The sequence below is a fragment of the Coffea arabica genome, chromosome 11e (assembly GCF_036785885.1).
Source record: "Coffea arabica cultivar ET-39 chromosome 11e, Coffea Arabica ET-39 HiFi, whole genome shotgun sequence".
NCBI classification, from domain to species: domain Eukaryota; kingdom Viridiplantae; phylum Streptophyta; class Magnoliopsida; order Gentianales; family Rubiaceae; genus Coffea; species Coffea arabica.
Genome location: NC_092331.1, coordinates 17,977,706 through 17,992,711, shown reverse-complemented (window position 1 = coordinate 17,992,711; position 15,006 = coordinate 17,977,706). Strand labels below are relative to the sequence as shown.

Genomic DNA, 15,006 nt, shown 5'->3' with positions numbered 1-15,006 from the left:
CCTGTCTTCTGAATCTTGAATCTATTTATAGAGGCTCGATTCTGCATTTCATTTGAATTTCAATTTTGCTTTCATTTGTGGTGGCCGACATCTTTTTCAAAAGTCGTTTGGATTTTGTCCACCGATGGGATCATCAAAAGGATCAAAAGTAGATTCTGATGATCCTGCTGGCTCCTCTATTTTGTCTTCTTCTTTTGGCTTTTGCAAATAATTCAGATATTCTTTCAGCATCTCGGGATTCTGCATGATTTGCTTTATTAAAAAGTTACTGGCTGTTTCTTCGGATGCCATTTCCGTCACCTTTTCTTTGTCTCTTTTTGGAGTGAGTGGAGTTGGTGTAGTGGTTGGAATGATTGTTGACTGTCTTGTCTCCTTTTGAGTAGTGGTAGTAGCTGTCCACTTTAATTTGTCTCCAGTGGTCAGGAATCTGATCACATTAGTTTGATCTCCAAATTCTTGATTGAATCCAGTCCACCATTTTATTTTGAATTCTCTTACCAATGACATTGGCAGAGGTTTTTCCATTTCTTGATGAATTTTGAAACTCCAGCAAAATATCCATGGTACTTTGAATTCCATGTGAAATAAAATTGGTCTTGTAAACTCTTCCCCCTTTGCTCTTTTTAGATAAGTTTGAAATCCCATGAGAACATTTGGAGGTAGAATTTCTGGTTGGGGTCCAAACCATTTCCACCAGTGATTGAACCAAATTGGGAATTCTTTACTGCAACTGTCTTTGAATGTGAAGAACCAGGAATGATTGAATGGTCTAAAAAGGAAAGCACGATACCATGCCATTGTAGACAAAGAAATTTTATTTAATTTATTTAGTCAAGATTTATTTAAATTAAATCGATCTTGATTAAATTAAATTAAATTATAGAAGTCCATTATGTTTTGGACTGGCAAATTGGGCCAATATTATATGGGCTATTAAATCAAATTAAATTCATAGTGTCCATTTAAGTTAGAGTGAATTGATTGCTTTATTAATTCACAGTGGACTATTTGGGTTGGCCCAATATTTAAGCCCAAGTTAAATGGATTTCTTGGGTAACAAGTGGTCCAAAATGCAGGAAGATTCTGAGGGTTTTCTTGAAGACCTAGCCTACATATTTTGGCTATAAATAGAGGTCTTCCCTCAAGGCAAAGATATAGAAAAATCCCTAACATTCGGAGAAACTCTGTCAAATTCCCTCAAGAGCTTTCTTCCTCAAATCCAAGTCCAAATCAAGTCAAACAAATCCTCCTGCTATCGGTGTTGAAGACTCGAAGTTCCAAGTGTTTGACGCCATCATCAAATCAATCGTTTTCTACGCCGAAATTGTAGGAAACACCCTTTCGATTGGAGAACAAGTCTTTTCGGCCCTTCAATTGAAGCTATTCGAAGAAAAGAATCAGGGGATTAATTTCTTTGATTCAAGAATTTTCAGAGATTGTAGCCTACTTATTATTTAATTTAATAAATTTGATATTTGTGCAAGTTTTCTTGTCTTTTATTTTAGACAACAAAATTTGTGCTTACAAATTTCTGGCACGCCTGGTGGGACAATCTCTGCCTCTCATCTCTTTTCTTCCAACAACTTACCAGTTTCAAAATTCGATGGAGTTCAAGAAGGTGAACTTTTCTCTTGAAGGCTTAGTTGCTGATGTCTCAACCACTCAAGGGACGCAGTATACTGCACCTCTGACAAGGAGTAAGGCCAAGAAGTTAGCAGAGAAGGCTAAGGCGAACGTTGTGACTGAAGAAGCAAATCTCGAGATGCTTCCTAACAAGAAAGGAGCCCATGATGAATCCATTGGTAGCCCAAGTGATTCTGCTACTTCTGTTGTGATGCCCGTCATGATGACCAATACCACAACTGTGGAAGACCAGATCTCGAATCTAGCCAAAATTGTCGAAGGGCTAGTAGTGCATGCCCAAAGTCAAGATGCCAAGATAGTCAAATTAATGGATATGGTGGAAAATATAGGCGAAAATAGCCTTAGTATGTCCAAACAGAAATTCAAAGTGCAAGATGAAGGGGACTCGTCATCAAGGGAGAAGGAGAAAGAGGATGCGAAGTCACAAGCCGCGAAGGAATTCTCGATCTCCCCTGATGGCACCATTCATGTTGACAATTTGAAGGAATTTATCGAAGGCACAATCAAGGACAAGATTGGTGGAGGTGCCAAGTCATATAGTGGTTACACCAAACCTTACACCGCTAGAGTGGAAAGTTTGAAAATGCCTGTGGGGTATCAACCTCCAAAATTTCAACAATTTGATGGCAAGGGCAACCCTAAGCAACATGTAGCACACTTCGTGGAAACTTGTAACAATGCGGGCACTGATGGTGACTTGCTCGTTAAGCAGTTTGTTCGCTCGCTGAAGGGTAATGCCTTTGATTGGTACACGGATCTGGAGTCTGAAACCATTGACAGTTGGGAGCAGCTAGAGCATGAATTCCTTAGTCGCTTCTATAGCACAAAGAGAACTGTCAGCATGACTGAACTCTCTAATACACGTCAATGGAAGAGTGAACCTGTCATTGATTTTATCGACCGTTGGAGGAATCTAAGCTTAAATTGCAAAGATCGAATTTCTGAATCTTCCGCGATTGAGATGTGCATTCAAGGTATGCACTGGGGACTCAGATACATCTTACAAGGTGTACAACCAGAAACATTTGATGAATTGTCCACAAAAGCCCATAAGTTGGAGATTAATCTTGATGGACAAGAACCGCCAGTTCCTGACCCTTACAAGGCTAAAGAGAGACAAGAAGCGAGGAAAGGGGGCAAGCCACCATTTAAAAATGAAAAGAAGGAGGCAATGGCTACAAGTGTAACGCCCTTTAAGGTTGTTCCCAAAACTGTCAGGAGAGAAGACAGCAAGATCAATGCACATCAAGAACAAGGAAAGAGGAAACCAACTCTCAAGGAGATGCAGGATAAGGAGTACCCTTTCCTTGATTCTGATGTCCCTGGTATGTTTGACGATCTGTTAAGTATAAACTTGATCACGCTTCCTGAGATGAAGCGACCTGATGAGGCCAGGAACACTGACGATCCAAATTACTGTAAGTATCACCGATTGGTCGGGCATCCCATTCAAAAATGCTTTGTCTTCAAAGATAAAGTAATGGAGTTGGCAAGACAGGGAAAAATTCTCCTTGAGGAAGACAAGGCGAGTGTGAATCAAACGTCCATTGGTTCCCTGCAGTCCATGGAGGATAAAAGGGTCATGGCGCCTGTATTGCCAATAATTCAATTTCGATCACTTGATCCTATAGAAATCAAACAAGAAGGTGCTCCTTCAACTCTTCAGGAACATGTATATGAAGATGAAAAGGCGATACAGTCTGATGTGGATGATGAAGGATGGACTCTAGTCACGCGAAGAAGGAGGCGGAAGTCTTGTCCATCTAGTAGGGCGAGCAAGATCTTAACAAGAAGTATGGTGATTTGGAAGGGGAAAGAGAAAGACGTAAAGAAAACTAATGATTGTCATAATCTTCGAGGAGGCCGAATCTTCAAGCAAAAGTCGCGAACTCCTATCACTTTAAAAGAATTTTTGCCAAAGGAATTCTTTGATGTTGATGTGGTCGCAAGTCACACAACGCGAGTAGATCATATCGAGGAACAAAAAGATAATACTTGCGAATCTCTCTGTGAGATGGCCCGTGCGTCCACCGGCAATGAAGAAGGTCGTGTGCCTACCAGCAATGAAGAGGTGAACGTCACAAGTATTACTTTTACTAGTGAAGACTTGTTGCTTGGGTCAACACCGCATAACCGTCCTTTGTTTGTGACTGGTTATGCAAAAGAGCAAAAAGTGAATAGAATGTTGATAGATGGAGGTTCCGCAGTCAATATTCTCCCTTTAAAAACTCTGAAGGAGCTTGGTATCCCGGTTGATGAACTCTCCAATAGCCGACTGATGATTCAAGGCTTCAATCAAGGAGGGCAAAGAGCTCTTGGGTCACTAAATTTGGAGATAGTCATTGATGACATGATGTCCAGAGCACTATTATATGTGATAGATGCTAAAACAACATACAATGTATTGTTGGGAAGGCCCTGGATTCATGAAAATGGAGTTGTACCTTCAACTCTTCATCAATGCTTCAAGTACTGTCAAAACGGGGTGGCAAGAAGTGTGAAAGCTGATGATAATCCTTTCACTGAGGCGGAAGCATATATCGCCGATGCCAAATTTTACATCAAAAGGCACATTGCGAAGGATAAATCTGAGCAACCTCTATCTGGGGATAAAATCCAGAACCCCGAATCTCCAAATGCAAAAGGGGAGAAAGTGATGATTTTGAAATCAAAGGAGGAAGTTCGTGAAGAAACTGATGTTTCATTGCCACACAATGAATCAGTTGTCTTTCGTTGCCCTCCCAAATCAAGAATGGAACAGGGACAGTCACCTGCAATTCAGCATGAAACTCTAAAAGATTTGACTCTTCCGATAGTTCATCTTGATATAAAAAAGGCGTCATCTTCTCAACTTAAAAGGGCTAATCTTTTAAGCAAAGAATCTGAAGTTGAACAAGACACCATACCAAAGTCAAGAACCGTTGAAGGTTTTGATCCTATCGCTTATAAGCTTCTCGCTAAGGCTGGATACGATCTCAAAGAATCTGCGGTGTTAAATGTTCCATCTCGTCAATCTACTAGTGACATGATTCATGGGTTGAATTCTACCCAAAAGATGTTGAAGGAAAAGGGATACGCTGTTGAAAATCCCAAATTTGGCCTTGGCTACTCCTCTCCTACACCAATCCGTATCAAGATCAATAGAGTTAGTAGCCAATATATTGCTGTGGAGGATGAGTCTTCTCAAATAGTTGGTAAATTTCAAGCTTTTCATGAAAAGGAGAATAAAACTCCACGGGTATCTGTTTTTAAGAGATTAGGACCACAAAGAAGACAAAAGCCTCAAAACTCTCATAAGAGTAAAGGAAAAATGGCAAAGTCATTGCAAAATCTTGAAAAACCTTCTAATGGTTCTCATAAATTTGGTAGTATCATTCCTTCGAGAATGAGAAGATGCACAGATCTTGTAATAAAGTGTGGGACTGAATTGAGGGTCAGGGAGCATACCGTGGTGTACACAAGACCAAAAGAGGATGATGAAGAGAGTGTTGCTTCATGCAATCATATAACCATAATTGACGGTGACTCGCCTGAAGAAGAAGAAGATGCTGAAGACGCTCCACCTGAATTGGAGGAAGGTGTTAAGGCCACTGTGGATGATCTAAAGGAGATCAATCTTGGTACTTCAGAGGACCCACGTCCAATATATGTAAGTGCTTCATTGAGTCCTGACGAAGAGAAGGCATATATTGAACTCTTGTGGGAGTATCAAGATATTTTTGCATGGACTTATAAAGAAATGCCGGGTTTAAATCCAAAAGTGGCCGTCCACCATTTGGCTGTTAAAAAGGGAGTTCGACCTGTGAAGCAAGCACAACGGCGATTTAGACCCGATTTGATTCCGTTGATCGAAATTGAAGTCAATAAACTCATTGAAGCCGGGTTTATTCGTGAAGTTAAATATCCCACATGGATTTCGAGTATCGTGCCTGTGCGAAAGAAGAATGGACAAATCCGCATCTGTGTCGATTTCAGGGATGTTAACAATGCTTGTCCCAAAGATGACTTCCCTTTACCAATCACTGAACTCATGATTGATGCAACTACTGGGCATGAAGTTCTGTCGTTTATGGATGGCTCTTCTGGATATAATCAAATTCGATTGGCACCGGAGGATGAGGAGCTCACTGCATTTCGTACTCCTAAGGGTATTTATTGTTATAAAGTGATGCCCTTTGGTCTCAAAAATGCTGGTGCCACATATCAAAGAGCAATGCAAAGTATCTTTGACGACATGCTTCATAAGAATATCGAGTGTTATGTGGATGATTTAGTTGTAAAATCAAAGAAAAGAAGTAATCACTTGGAGGACTTGAGACAAGTATTTGATCGATTGAGAAGGTATCAACTCAAAATGAACCCTCTCAAGTGTGCATTTGGAGTCACGTCGGGGAAATTTCTTGGTTTTGTGGTTCGCCATCGAGGTATTGAAATTGATCAGGCCAAAATTGATGCTATATTGAGGATGCCTGAACCTCGTGACATTCATGAATTGAAAAGTCTTCAAGGGCGATTAGCTTATCTGCGGAGATTTATCTCAAATTTAGCAGGAAGGTGTCAGCCATTTAGTCGCTTGATGAAGAAAGATGTGCCATTTCAATGGGATGAGACATGTAGTAATGCATTCAATAGCATTAAGTCTTATCTTATGAAAGCACCTGTGTTGGCTGCACCTATTCATGGAAAGCCCTTACTCCTTTATATTGCTGCCCAAGAACGATCGATGGGGGCATTGCTCGCTCAAGAAAATAATGAAGGAAAGGAGGTTGCCCTTTATTATTTAAGCAGAATGATGACCCCCAACGAACTAAATTACTCGCCAATTGAAAAGTTGTGCTTAGCCCTTATTTTTGCAATACAGAAGTTAAAGCACTACTTTCAAGCGCATAGTGTGAGGCTCATTTCCAGGGCGAATCCCATAAAATATGTGATGAGTAGACCAGTGTTGTCCGACCGTCTAGCTAGATGGTATCTTCAACTACAACAGTTTGAAATTATTTATGTGCCTCAAAAAGCTGTGAAGGGACAAGTTCTGGCAGATTTTCTTGCTGATCACCCGATACCTGCTGAATGGGAACTAAGTGATGACTTACCGGATGAGGATGTACTCCTTATCGAGATTCGTCCACCATGGAAGATGTATTTTGATGGTGCGGCTCATCGTCATGGAGCTGGAGCAGGGATTGTATTCGTGACTCCTGATGGAGGGATATTGCTATATTCCTTTACTCTAAGTCATCATTGTTCAAACAATGTCGCTGAGTACCAAGCTCTCATACTCGGACTTGAAATAGCTGTTGATATGGAACAGTTGGACATTCAAATCTATGGTGACTCTCAATTAGTGGTTAACCAACTCTTGGGAAGTTATGAAGTCAAAAAGTCCGAGTTAATTCCGTATCACAAATATGCAACGCAACTAATGAGGCGGCTTGGAGGTGCAAGTATTAAGCATGTTCCTAGAAGGGAAAATAAGCAAGCTGATGCATTAGCTGCGCTAGCCTCTTCACTTACCATGCCGGATCATGAGATACAAGTCCGTGTGTGCCGAAAGTGGGTAGTTCCATCACTGATTGATGATGAAAATATTGAAGGAGGCAACGCTCATGTGGTCTCAACCTATGAAATTGACAAAGAAGATTGGAGACAACCCCTCGTTGATTATCTCAAGTATCAAAAATTACCTGAGGAGCAACGTAGAAGAACTGACATTCGTCGTCGAGCCCCTCGTTTTATCTTGTACAAGGACACGCTGTACCGAAGATCATTTGAAGGTGTACTGTTGCGCTGTCTGAGCGAAGACGAGGCATATCAGGCGATGCACGAGGCACATTCTGGAATATGTGGAGCACATCAATCCGGTCCCAAGTTACATTTTCGGATTAAAAGGATGGGCTACTATTGGCCTACTATGGTCAAAGATTGCATAGAATATGCTCAAAAATGTCAAGCTTGCCAGTTTCATGCAAATTACATTCATCAACCACCCGAGCCGTTACACCCGACCGTTGCTTCTTGGCCTTTTGATGCTTGGGGCCTTGATGTTGTGGGGCCATTACCAAAGTCGTCCGGTCAACACTTATATATATTGGCTGCGACCGACTACTTTTCTAAGTGGGCTGAAGCCATACCGCTCAAACAAGTTAGAAAGGAAGATGTGGTGAATTTTATTCGTGTGAATATTATTTACCGTTATGGAGTTCCCCGGTACATTATCACTGATAATGGAAAATCCTTCTCCAATGGCTTGATGGATAAGTTATGTGAGAAATTTAATCTCAAGCAACGAAAGTCCTCCATGTATAATGCCCCCGCCAATGGTCTCGCAGAGGCATTCAACAAAACTTTATGTAACTTGTTGAAGAAAGTGGTGGCAAAGTCAAAGAAGGATTGGCACGAAAGGATAGGCGAAACTCTTTGGGCCTATCGCACCACATACCGAACTCCGACGCAAGCCACACCATATGCCTTGGTCTATGGTGTAGAAGCTGTTCTGCCCCTTGAGCAACAAATTCCTTCTTTGAGAATTGCTATCCAAGAAGGGCTCACGGAGGAAGAAAATGTTCGCCTGCGCCTTGAAGAGTTGGAAGCTTTGGATGAAAAGAGATTGGAGGCCCAACAAAATCTGGAGTGCTATCAAGCCCGTCTCTCTAGAGCTTTTAATAAGAAAGTTCGACGTCGCTCCTTTCAAGTCGGGGACATGGTACTTGCCGTTCGAAGGCCAATAGTTATGACTCATCGCACTAAAGACAAATTCGTCTCTAAATGGGATGGGCCGTACATTGTTCGAGAAGTCTACACGAATGGTGCGTACAAATTAGTGGACAAAGATGGCGTGAAAGTTGGTCCTATAAATGGAAAATTCGTGAAGTTATACATGCCATAAAAAAAAAAAAAAGTGAACTACTCCACGACGCATGAGTCTAAACTGCCTGTTGCTCCAGACCCGCATGAGCTAAAACTGTGGATAACAACCACCAATAGTGTAGCACGTGGTTAAACTGCTGAAACACTCCACCAAATCTAAGGTGGTAAACAAATGGATACTCCTGACCCGCAAGAGTTTAAACTGTGAATGGTAGGAACTACGTGTGACTTGATTCCCTGTTGGGATACGTAGGCAGCTTAGAGGGCAACTTCTAAGTTCAGTTACAATTATATAAAACTAAATCCTTTGTCCGGATGATTCTTTTGATAAAAAAAAAAAGGAGCGTTCATCTTTAAGACAATTCGAATTATTTTGTGACATATACTTGAAAGTGTATTATTCAGATTACCAAATTATTTGGATAATTATCTTTTCAAGTGTGATCAAAATTATGCAAAGATAGAATTGTTCATACTACGGTTGATAGTCTAAAATGGTGGCTATCGAAAAAGCAAGTAAAGACGAGGGCGTCTGCAAGAATGTGAAAAAGAGAGAGCAAGCTTCATTATGAAATGTTTGTGCTCATAGCTACACGCTTTGAGCAGGTAACAAAAGATGAAATTTGAAACAAAGTAAAAAAAAAAAAAAAAAAAAAAAAAATTTGCAACTATTCCTAGAATTCAAATGACGACAGCTCCTTTTGGTTGCTTTCAAGTAACGCTTGCATCTTGTCCAAAGTTTGACTCTCCTCAGCAAGTAGGGGCGGGGAATTCTCGATCTTTCGAACTTCATTTTGTAAGTCGACCATCACGCCTTGCACTCGGGTAAGATCATCTTGCTCTTCTCGTAGCAGTGAAAGCGTCTCCTTCCTGTGAGTATCCAAGAACTCAAGTCGCTTCCTCAACTCTACTTCCTCGCGATCAATCTCCTTAAGCTTCAACATGTGTGTTGAGATCTTCTCTGCCTGTTGTCTCTCCTTACTCTGAGCGTCTCTAAGATGTTGGGTAGCCGTAGAAAGCAACTCATCATATGATTCAGCTGGAATTTTATTTGAGAGAGAAGATTTCACTGCAACGTAACGAGCTGCATTTGCAAAGAAAGCCTTTAAAAGGCCTTGCAAATTTGAGATATCCGCGGCATTGAAGCTTTGCATTTCCTCTATGATTTCGTTGGCTTTCATTTCAAGTGCAGGCATGCGCTCTAAGGCTGTTTGAGATATCATCACCCTCAAGTTATTCCACAACATTTGGATATAGTCTCGACGGCATGTTGAGATCACATTTTGGGGGCAAAATTCAGATACTCGAGGTGCCCTTGGCCACGATGGTGGATCGAAAATTTTGAGTTTCTTTTGGGCCGATGGAGTCATATGTTCCACCTTCTGTGGCGTGATTTGCTGAATCACATTTCCATCCTCTACTGCCTTTTTGGAATTCTCACTAGCACCCATTTGTTGGGTAGAACTGATCACTTGTTTGGCCAAAAGTTCAAATGCAGTAGGTCCTTCAACTGATATTTGACTTGGTTCTCCATCATCAATGAAGATCAAGTCTTGATCATCCAACTGTAAGGAAAACGTTATGAGACAAATCATGAATATGAAATTGACAAGTAGATTTCAAATGCTAAATTAAAGAAGGCAAGGGGGGTCCTTACAATATTGACACGGCTTATACCAGGCACAGATATATCCGGAATGTCTTTAAAGAGTTCCTTAGGATCTAAACCAATATCATCCAAAGGGAAAGTCATTACCTTGGACTTCTTGCGCTTCCAATGCTGGTCCGTGCTAGTGGATTGCTCATCCTCCTCATCAAAAGGCTCGCTCCTCTTCTCCTCATGTGAATTGCAAGAATCATGATCAATGGCTTTCACAATTTTTGAGGGAAGACGAACTGAAGTACCCTTCGAAAATTGTTCATTAGGGGTAAGGTCCTCAAGGGTAGCAACCTTGTTGTTTGAACTCTTCAAAATTTCCTTCTCGTTTCTCACAGTCTTTTGCTTCATCTCAAGACTGTAGTCAACCTTGGAGAGATTGTTCAGATTTGCAAGTTCCTTCCCTTTTGACCTCTTCTGCTCCCCACTTGATTGGATACTCTTAATCAAAGTATCACGCCCTTTGAGGAGGTAATCATCATGTACCGTAGACCACCATGTTTGAAAGCCTGAAGATGTGTGCTTGCTAGCATTCAAGGGATAGCTAGGAAAAAGTATCTTTGACTCTGTTTTACTACGAATAGCAGTGCGCCAGAGTATTCGACTCAAGTCATAATTTGTGGAACGCACATCTGCCCCGAGTTCCTGTGGAGGAACTTGATAAAACCCGAATTGTCGCGCGAATCTATATGGACTATATGGCTCAACAAGGAAATCCCCTTCAGCATGCAAAACTAAGTAATTTGAGCAGGCGCTTACAAAATAACTTAGTTCGAGATTTGCTAGTTTGCCATCGTCAATAAAGAGTTCATTGCGATTCTTCACAAGAGAAGTGATTCCCCAAGTTACTTTATCTCCCTGATGAATGAGGTCGCGAGCACTATTTTCATCAAAGTATCGTGCGCCACCCTCTCCAGAATAGTTGGTCATGGTAGGTCCAGGCATGGTATTTGGAGTCGAATAATGGGTAGAGAAATAACTCGCTAACCAAGCATATACGTAGTGCACCGGAAAGGCCGCACGTGCACATCCTGGGGTAGCTGAGTTTGAAATTTTATCAAGCCCACGGTATATGCTTAGCAGGACAGGAACAGCAAGGCAAGTCTTACGACCGGCAGCCATCATACTAGCCATTTTGAAAGTAGATGGTCTAATATAGTGGGGGTCCTCATCTGGTAAAACAAAGACACAGAGCCAGCAAGATATAAATGCTGCAAGATAACTCTCTTCTCGCAAGTGAAGTTTAACTCCGATGGTATTAAATACACCATTGTCTTGACTTGAAAATTTGCGTGGTTGTCCAATTTCGCCATCCGGATTTTGGGTTGCTTGAGCACGAGATGCCCTCTTTATCCTTCTCTGCTTTGGCTTTGAGTACCTGGTTTTGCCTTTAAACCAGAAATTAATCCACTGGTCAGCAGAAACTCCAGCTTTGTTGGATTCCCCACGTTGGAGATGATGTAAGGCTGCGAACAGATACTCACAACTTTGTGGAATATGCCTTAATTTCTTTTCATTAACCCCAGTTAGCTCCTCCGCGCATGGGATTACCTCTTCATAGATACCCCCGATGATTGGAAGTCCCCCCAACTTGTGCAAGTCCCAAAGTGAAAGAGACAGTTCTCCAACAGATGTATGCAAGGTATTAGTGTCCGGACACCACGCCTCGCAGAATGCTCTAAGTACATGGAGGTTCCTATCATATGTGAAAAGCGAAGCATATAAGGCATCAAACAAGCAATTTTCACGGAGTTCTTGTTTGTTCCTGCCGAGAATATCCTCCAACCACTCCCAATAATTCTCGATGTAACTGAATGCACCACTGAGTCTCAAGGAAGGACCCCAATGTGCATCTCCATCTATGATCCGCCTGCCAAGGGTCTGAAAAGGAGTTGTCCTTGGCTCCTTATCATGAATAAGGGATTTCAAGGAGTGAACCTTCGTGCCATCATCTTGAGGAAGGTCGAGTGACCAATTCTTTAACTCTGGGTACTGGTGAGAAGGCCACTTACCTGAGTAACTTCCTTGTATAGGGGGATGCACTAATAATTTCGTTCCTTTGTCACCGGAGTCACCATCGCTGTCAGTGATAAGGAGATACTTTTCGTTTGAAAAAGCGACTTCCTTGAACACCACCATTGCATCAAGATTAACCTGCAGCAAAAGGAAGGAAAAAGAAAGTTTGGTTAAAATGGCATGGTCGAAGATAGTAAAAGCTTCTTGAATTTTTGGGTGAGTTTTATTGAAGTGGGTAGTCGTGTCTTATTCTTCATGTACTCCTCAAGCCATGATATGGCTCTCGTGGGAGTTTGCGGTTGCACCTTCTTCAAATTTCTTGGTTGCACCGTCTTCATGTACTCCTCAAGCCATAATATGGCTCTCGTGGGAGTTTGCGGTTGCACCTTCTTCAAATATTGGTATTTCTAGAAGACTAATTGTTACAAAGTCATGAGTGTATCTATTAGGCTATATGAGCTTATTAGATTGAGTAATTAAATACAACATAAATTGACGTGTGCAGCATGAATCCTAATTTGATATTATGGGTTGCATGTGTATTGGGTCAATTTGACGAAGCTACACCGTCGGAGTTTTGGTAACAATTAAAGTTTGACAAAACCCAATTTTCAGCAGCAACAAGTGCAAAAAAATAAAAATAAAAAAAAATAAAAAATAAAAATCCAGCAACGGCAAACGTGAGAAAATTGAATTTCTTAGCAAGAAAGTTTCCAGATGAGATTGTGAGTTACCTGGGGTGAAGTTCGCAAATTGTAATTCACCAAGAAGGCTGGAAAATCTCGGCGCGATTGGAATAATATCAAGATGAAAGCCGGAAAACCTCACAAGCTTGAAAACTACGCAAATTGTAGTTCTTCAAGAAAGCTGTAAGACAACAAACAAAAGCTTGAATGGCCTTGGGATTGGATCAATTAATAATAAATTGCAACATGAAAAAAACCACTGGCCGAATAGTTGTAACACATGCAATCCTCTGTGCTTAGCCTCACTGACTTTAGTCGACAAGCAACTAAAGGTAGCATGGCAACATGCAAATTTCAGCAAGGTTGAAAAAAAAAAAAAAAAATTAAAGTGAAGGCAAGATTGATTATTACCTGAACTGGCCAATCGCTCTCTCTGAGGAAGATTGCTATTAGTTTTGAAAATCTTGGGCACGCAGAGGATCTGTATATAAAGGTTTGGGGAGCTGAGGAACAGGGAAATTGGTTCCACTTTCGAAAATAAGAAATAATAATTTTGCAAGTGATGGTTTTGGCAGTAGAATTCAGTTTCGGAAGTTGTTAATTGGTCATTTCCAATTACATATAAGTTGACTCTAGCAATTGCCAACCTGCTGCAGTAACACCCAATTGGATGTTTCCATTCCTTATTTCAAAATATGGCTGGTTACTTTAAATGCTTGAGTGATTTGAGAGAGTGGAGCATTACTTCTTTTTCTTTTGTCCGAAGTTGTCCGGTGGATTTTCGAAAGGTCAATGAGGCTACCATTCGGGCAATAAATTTGTTTTGGCAACTAACAAGGCGCTGCAATGATACAACTCCAATAGCTTGGGTTTAATTTCCACAAAGGGCTACGCTTGAGATATGACGAAGTCCGTGCATGTGGTTGCTTATAGCAATTGGGATGTTAAGCTTACTACCGATGCTCCATTCAAGATTTGGCAGGTTCTAGTTATTTTAGGAATCATGCAACTTGAGAACATGGGTCCAGTAGCTAATTTAGAAGTTACCTATTGACTTCAAATTATTTATATTGGAGTTGGAAGGCTATTGGAGTTTGTGAACCTACATTGTCTAATTGGTCTGGGCAATTCCCAGATTGATGAACACTGATTGCGTGGCAAAGGCAATTGCCTAACATTGTTTTAGCAATTACCTTTTCTTAGCCACATTCAGGTTGGACGTCTAATGGTTTGCCGCATCTTGGAATATGGAAATGATTGAAAGTGGCACATTTCTAATCGTCTAGGAATCAATTGCAAATAAAAGGGAAAGTGGGCTCCTGTCTCTTTAAAGCATTGAAGCCACGGCAATATGATTCTATACATGAATCACTTGGAAGCTACAAGTTTCGGCAATTGTGCTTCTTTAAATCAAGCTTAAGAAATCAATTCCAATTTGGAAGCCACAAGTTTCGGCAGTAGCACTTCTTTAAATCAAGTTTGAGAAATCAATTCCAATTTGGAAGCTACAAGTTTCGGCAATGGTACTTTCTTAAATCAAGTTTAAGAAATCAATTCCAATTTGTTTGTAAATAGGATTCGGCAGCCATCGATTTTGCTTCCTGGTTTGAAACCTCATGCAAGGTGGTGAAAGTTAACATGTTCGGCTGTCTAAGGTGTAAGTTCCATGATAATCATTCAATGGGAAGTTTCCACTGAATGATTTGGTGGCTACGTTTGATTAGGTGATGCAATGGTCATAAAAGGTTCCAAGTGCACGAGACTAATTGCAAGCAACAAATTCATTGTAATCAATTGGGGAATGATCCTGCGCATTGCACTTAGCCGTAGACCACACATTGAATTAATCACTTAGTGAGCCTCTTATATAAAGGGAATGGTCCAGGCCTTTCTCTTATACTAAAAAAAAAAAAAAAAAAGGGGTCATCATCAAATACTTCAAGTCTCGATTTCAATCTTTGACAAGCAAGCTTTCAATTATGTCTTGAAGTGGGGGCATTTGTAGACAAAGAAATTTTATTTAATTTATTTAGTCAAGATTTATTTAAATTAAATCGATCTTGATTAAATTAAATTAAATTATAGAAGTCCATTATGTTTTGGACTGGCAAATTGGGCCAATATTATATGGGCTAT

At 40.8% G+C, this 15,006-nt stretch overlaps 1 protein-coding gene across 1 annotated transcript; it reads right to left on the bottom strand.

Moving 5' to 3' along the window:
• Positions 1-9,062: 9,062 nt before the first annotated feature.
• Positions 9,063-12,448, bottom strand: LOC140021069 (uncharacterized). The gene is made up of 2 exons (XM_072071803.1): positions 10,268-12,448; positions 9,063-10,076 (listed from the first exon to the last, which is right to left on the bottom strand). The coding sequence occupies exons 1-2, from the start codon at positions 12,305-12,307 to the stop codon at positions 9,186-9,188; spliced, it is 2,931 nt and encodes a 976-aa protein (XP_071927904.1). The 5' UTR covers positions 12,308-12,448; the 3' UTR covers positions 9,063-9,185.
• Positions 12,449-15,006: the final 2,558 nt, after the last annotated feature.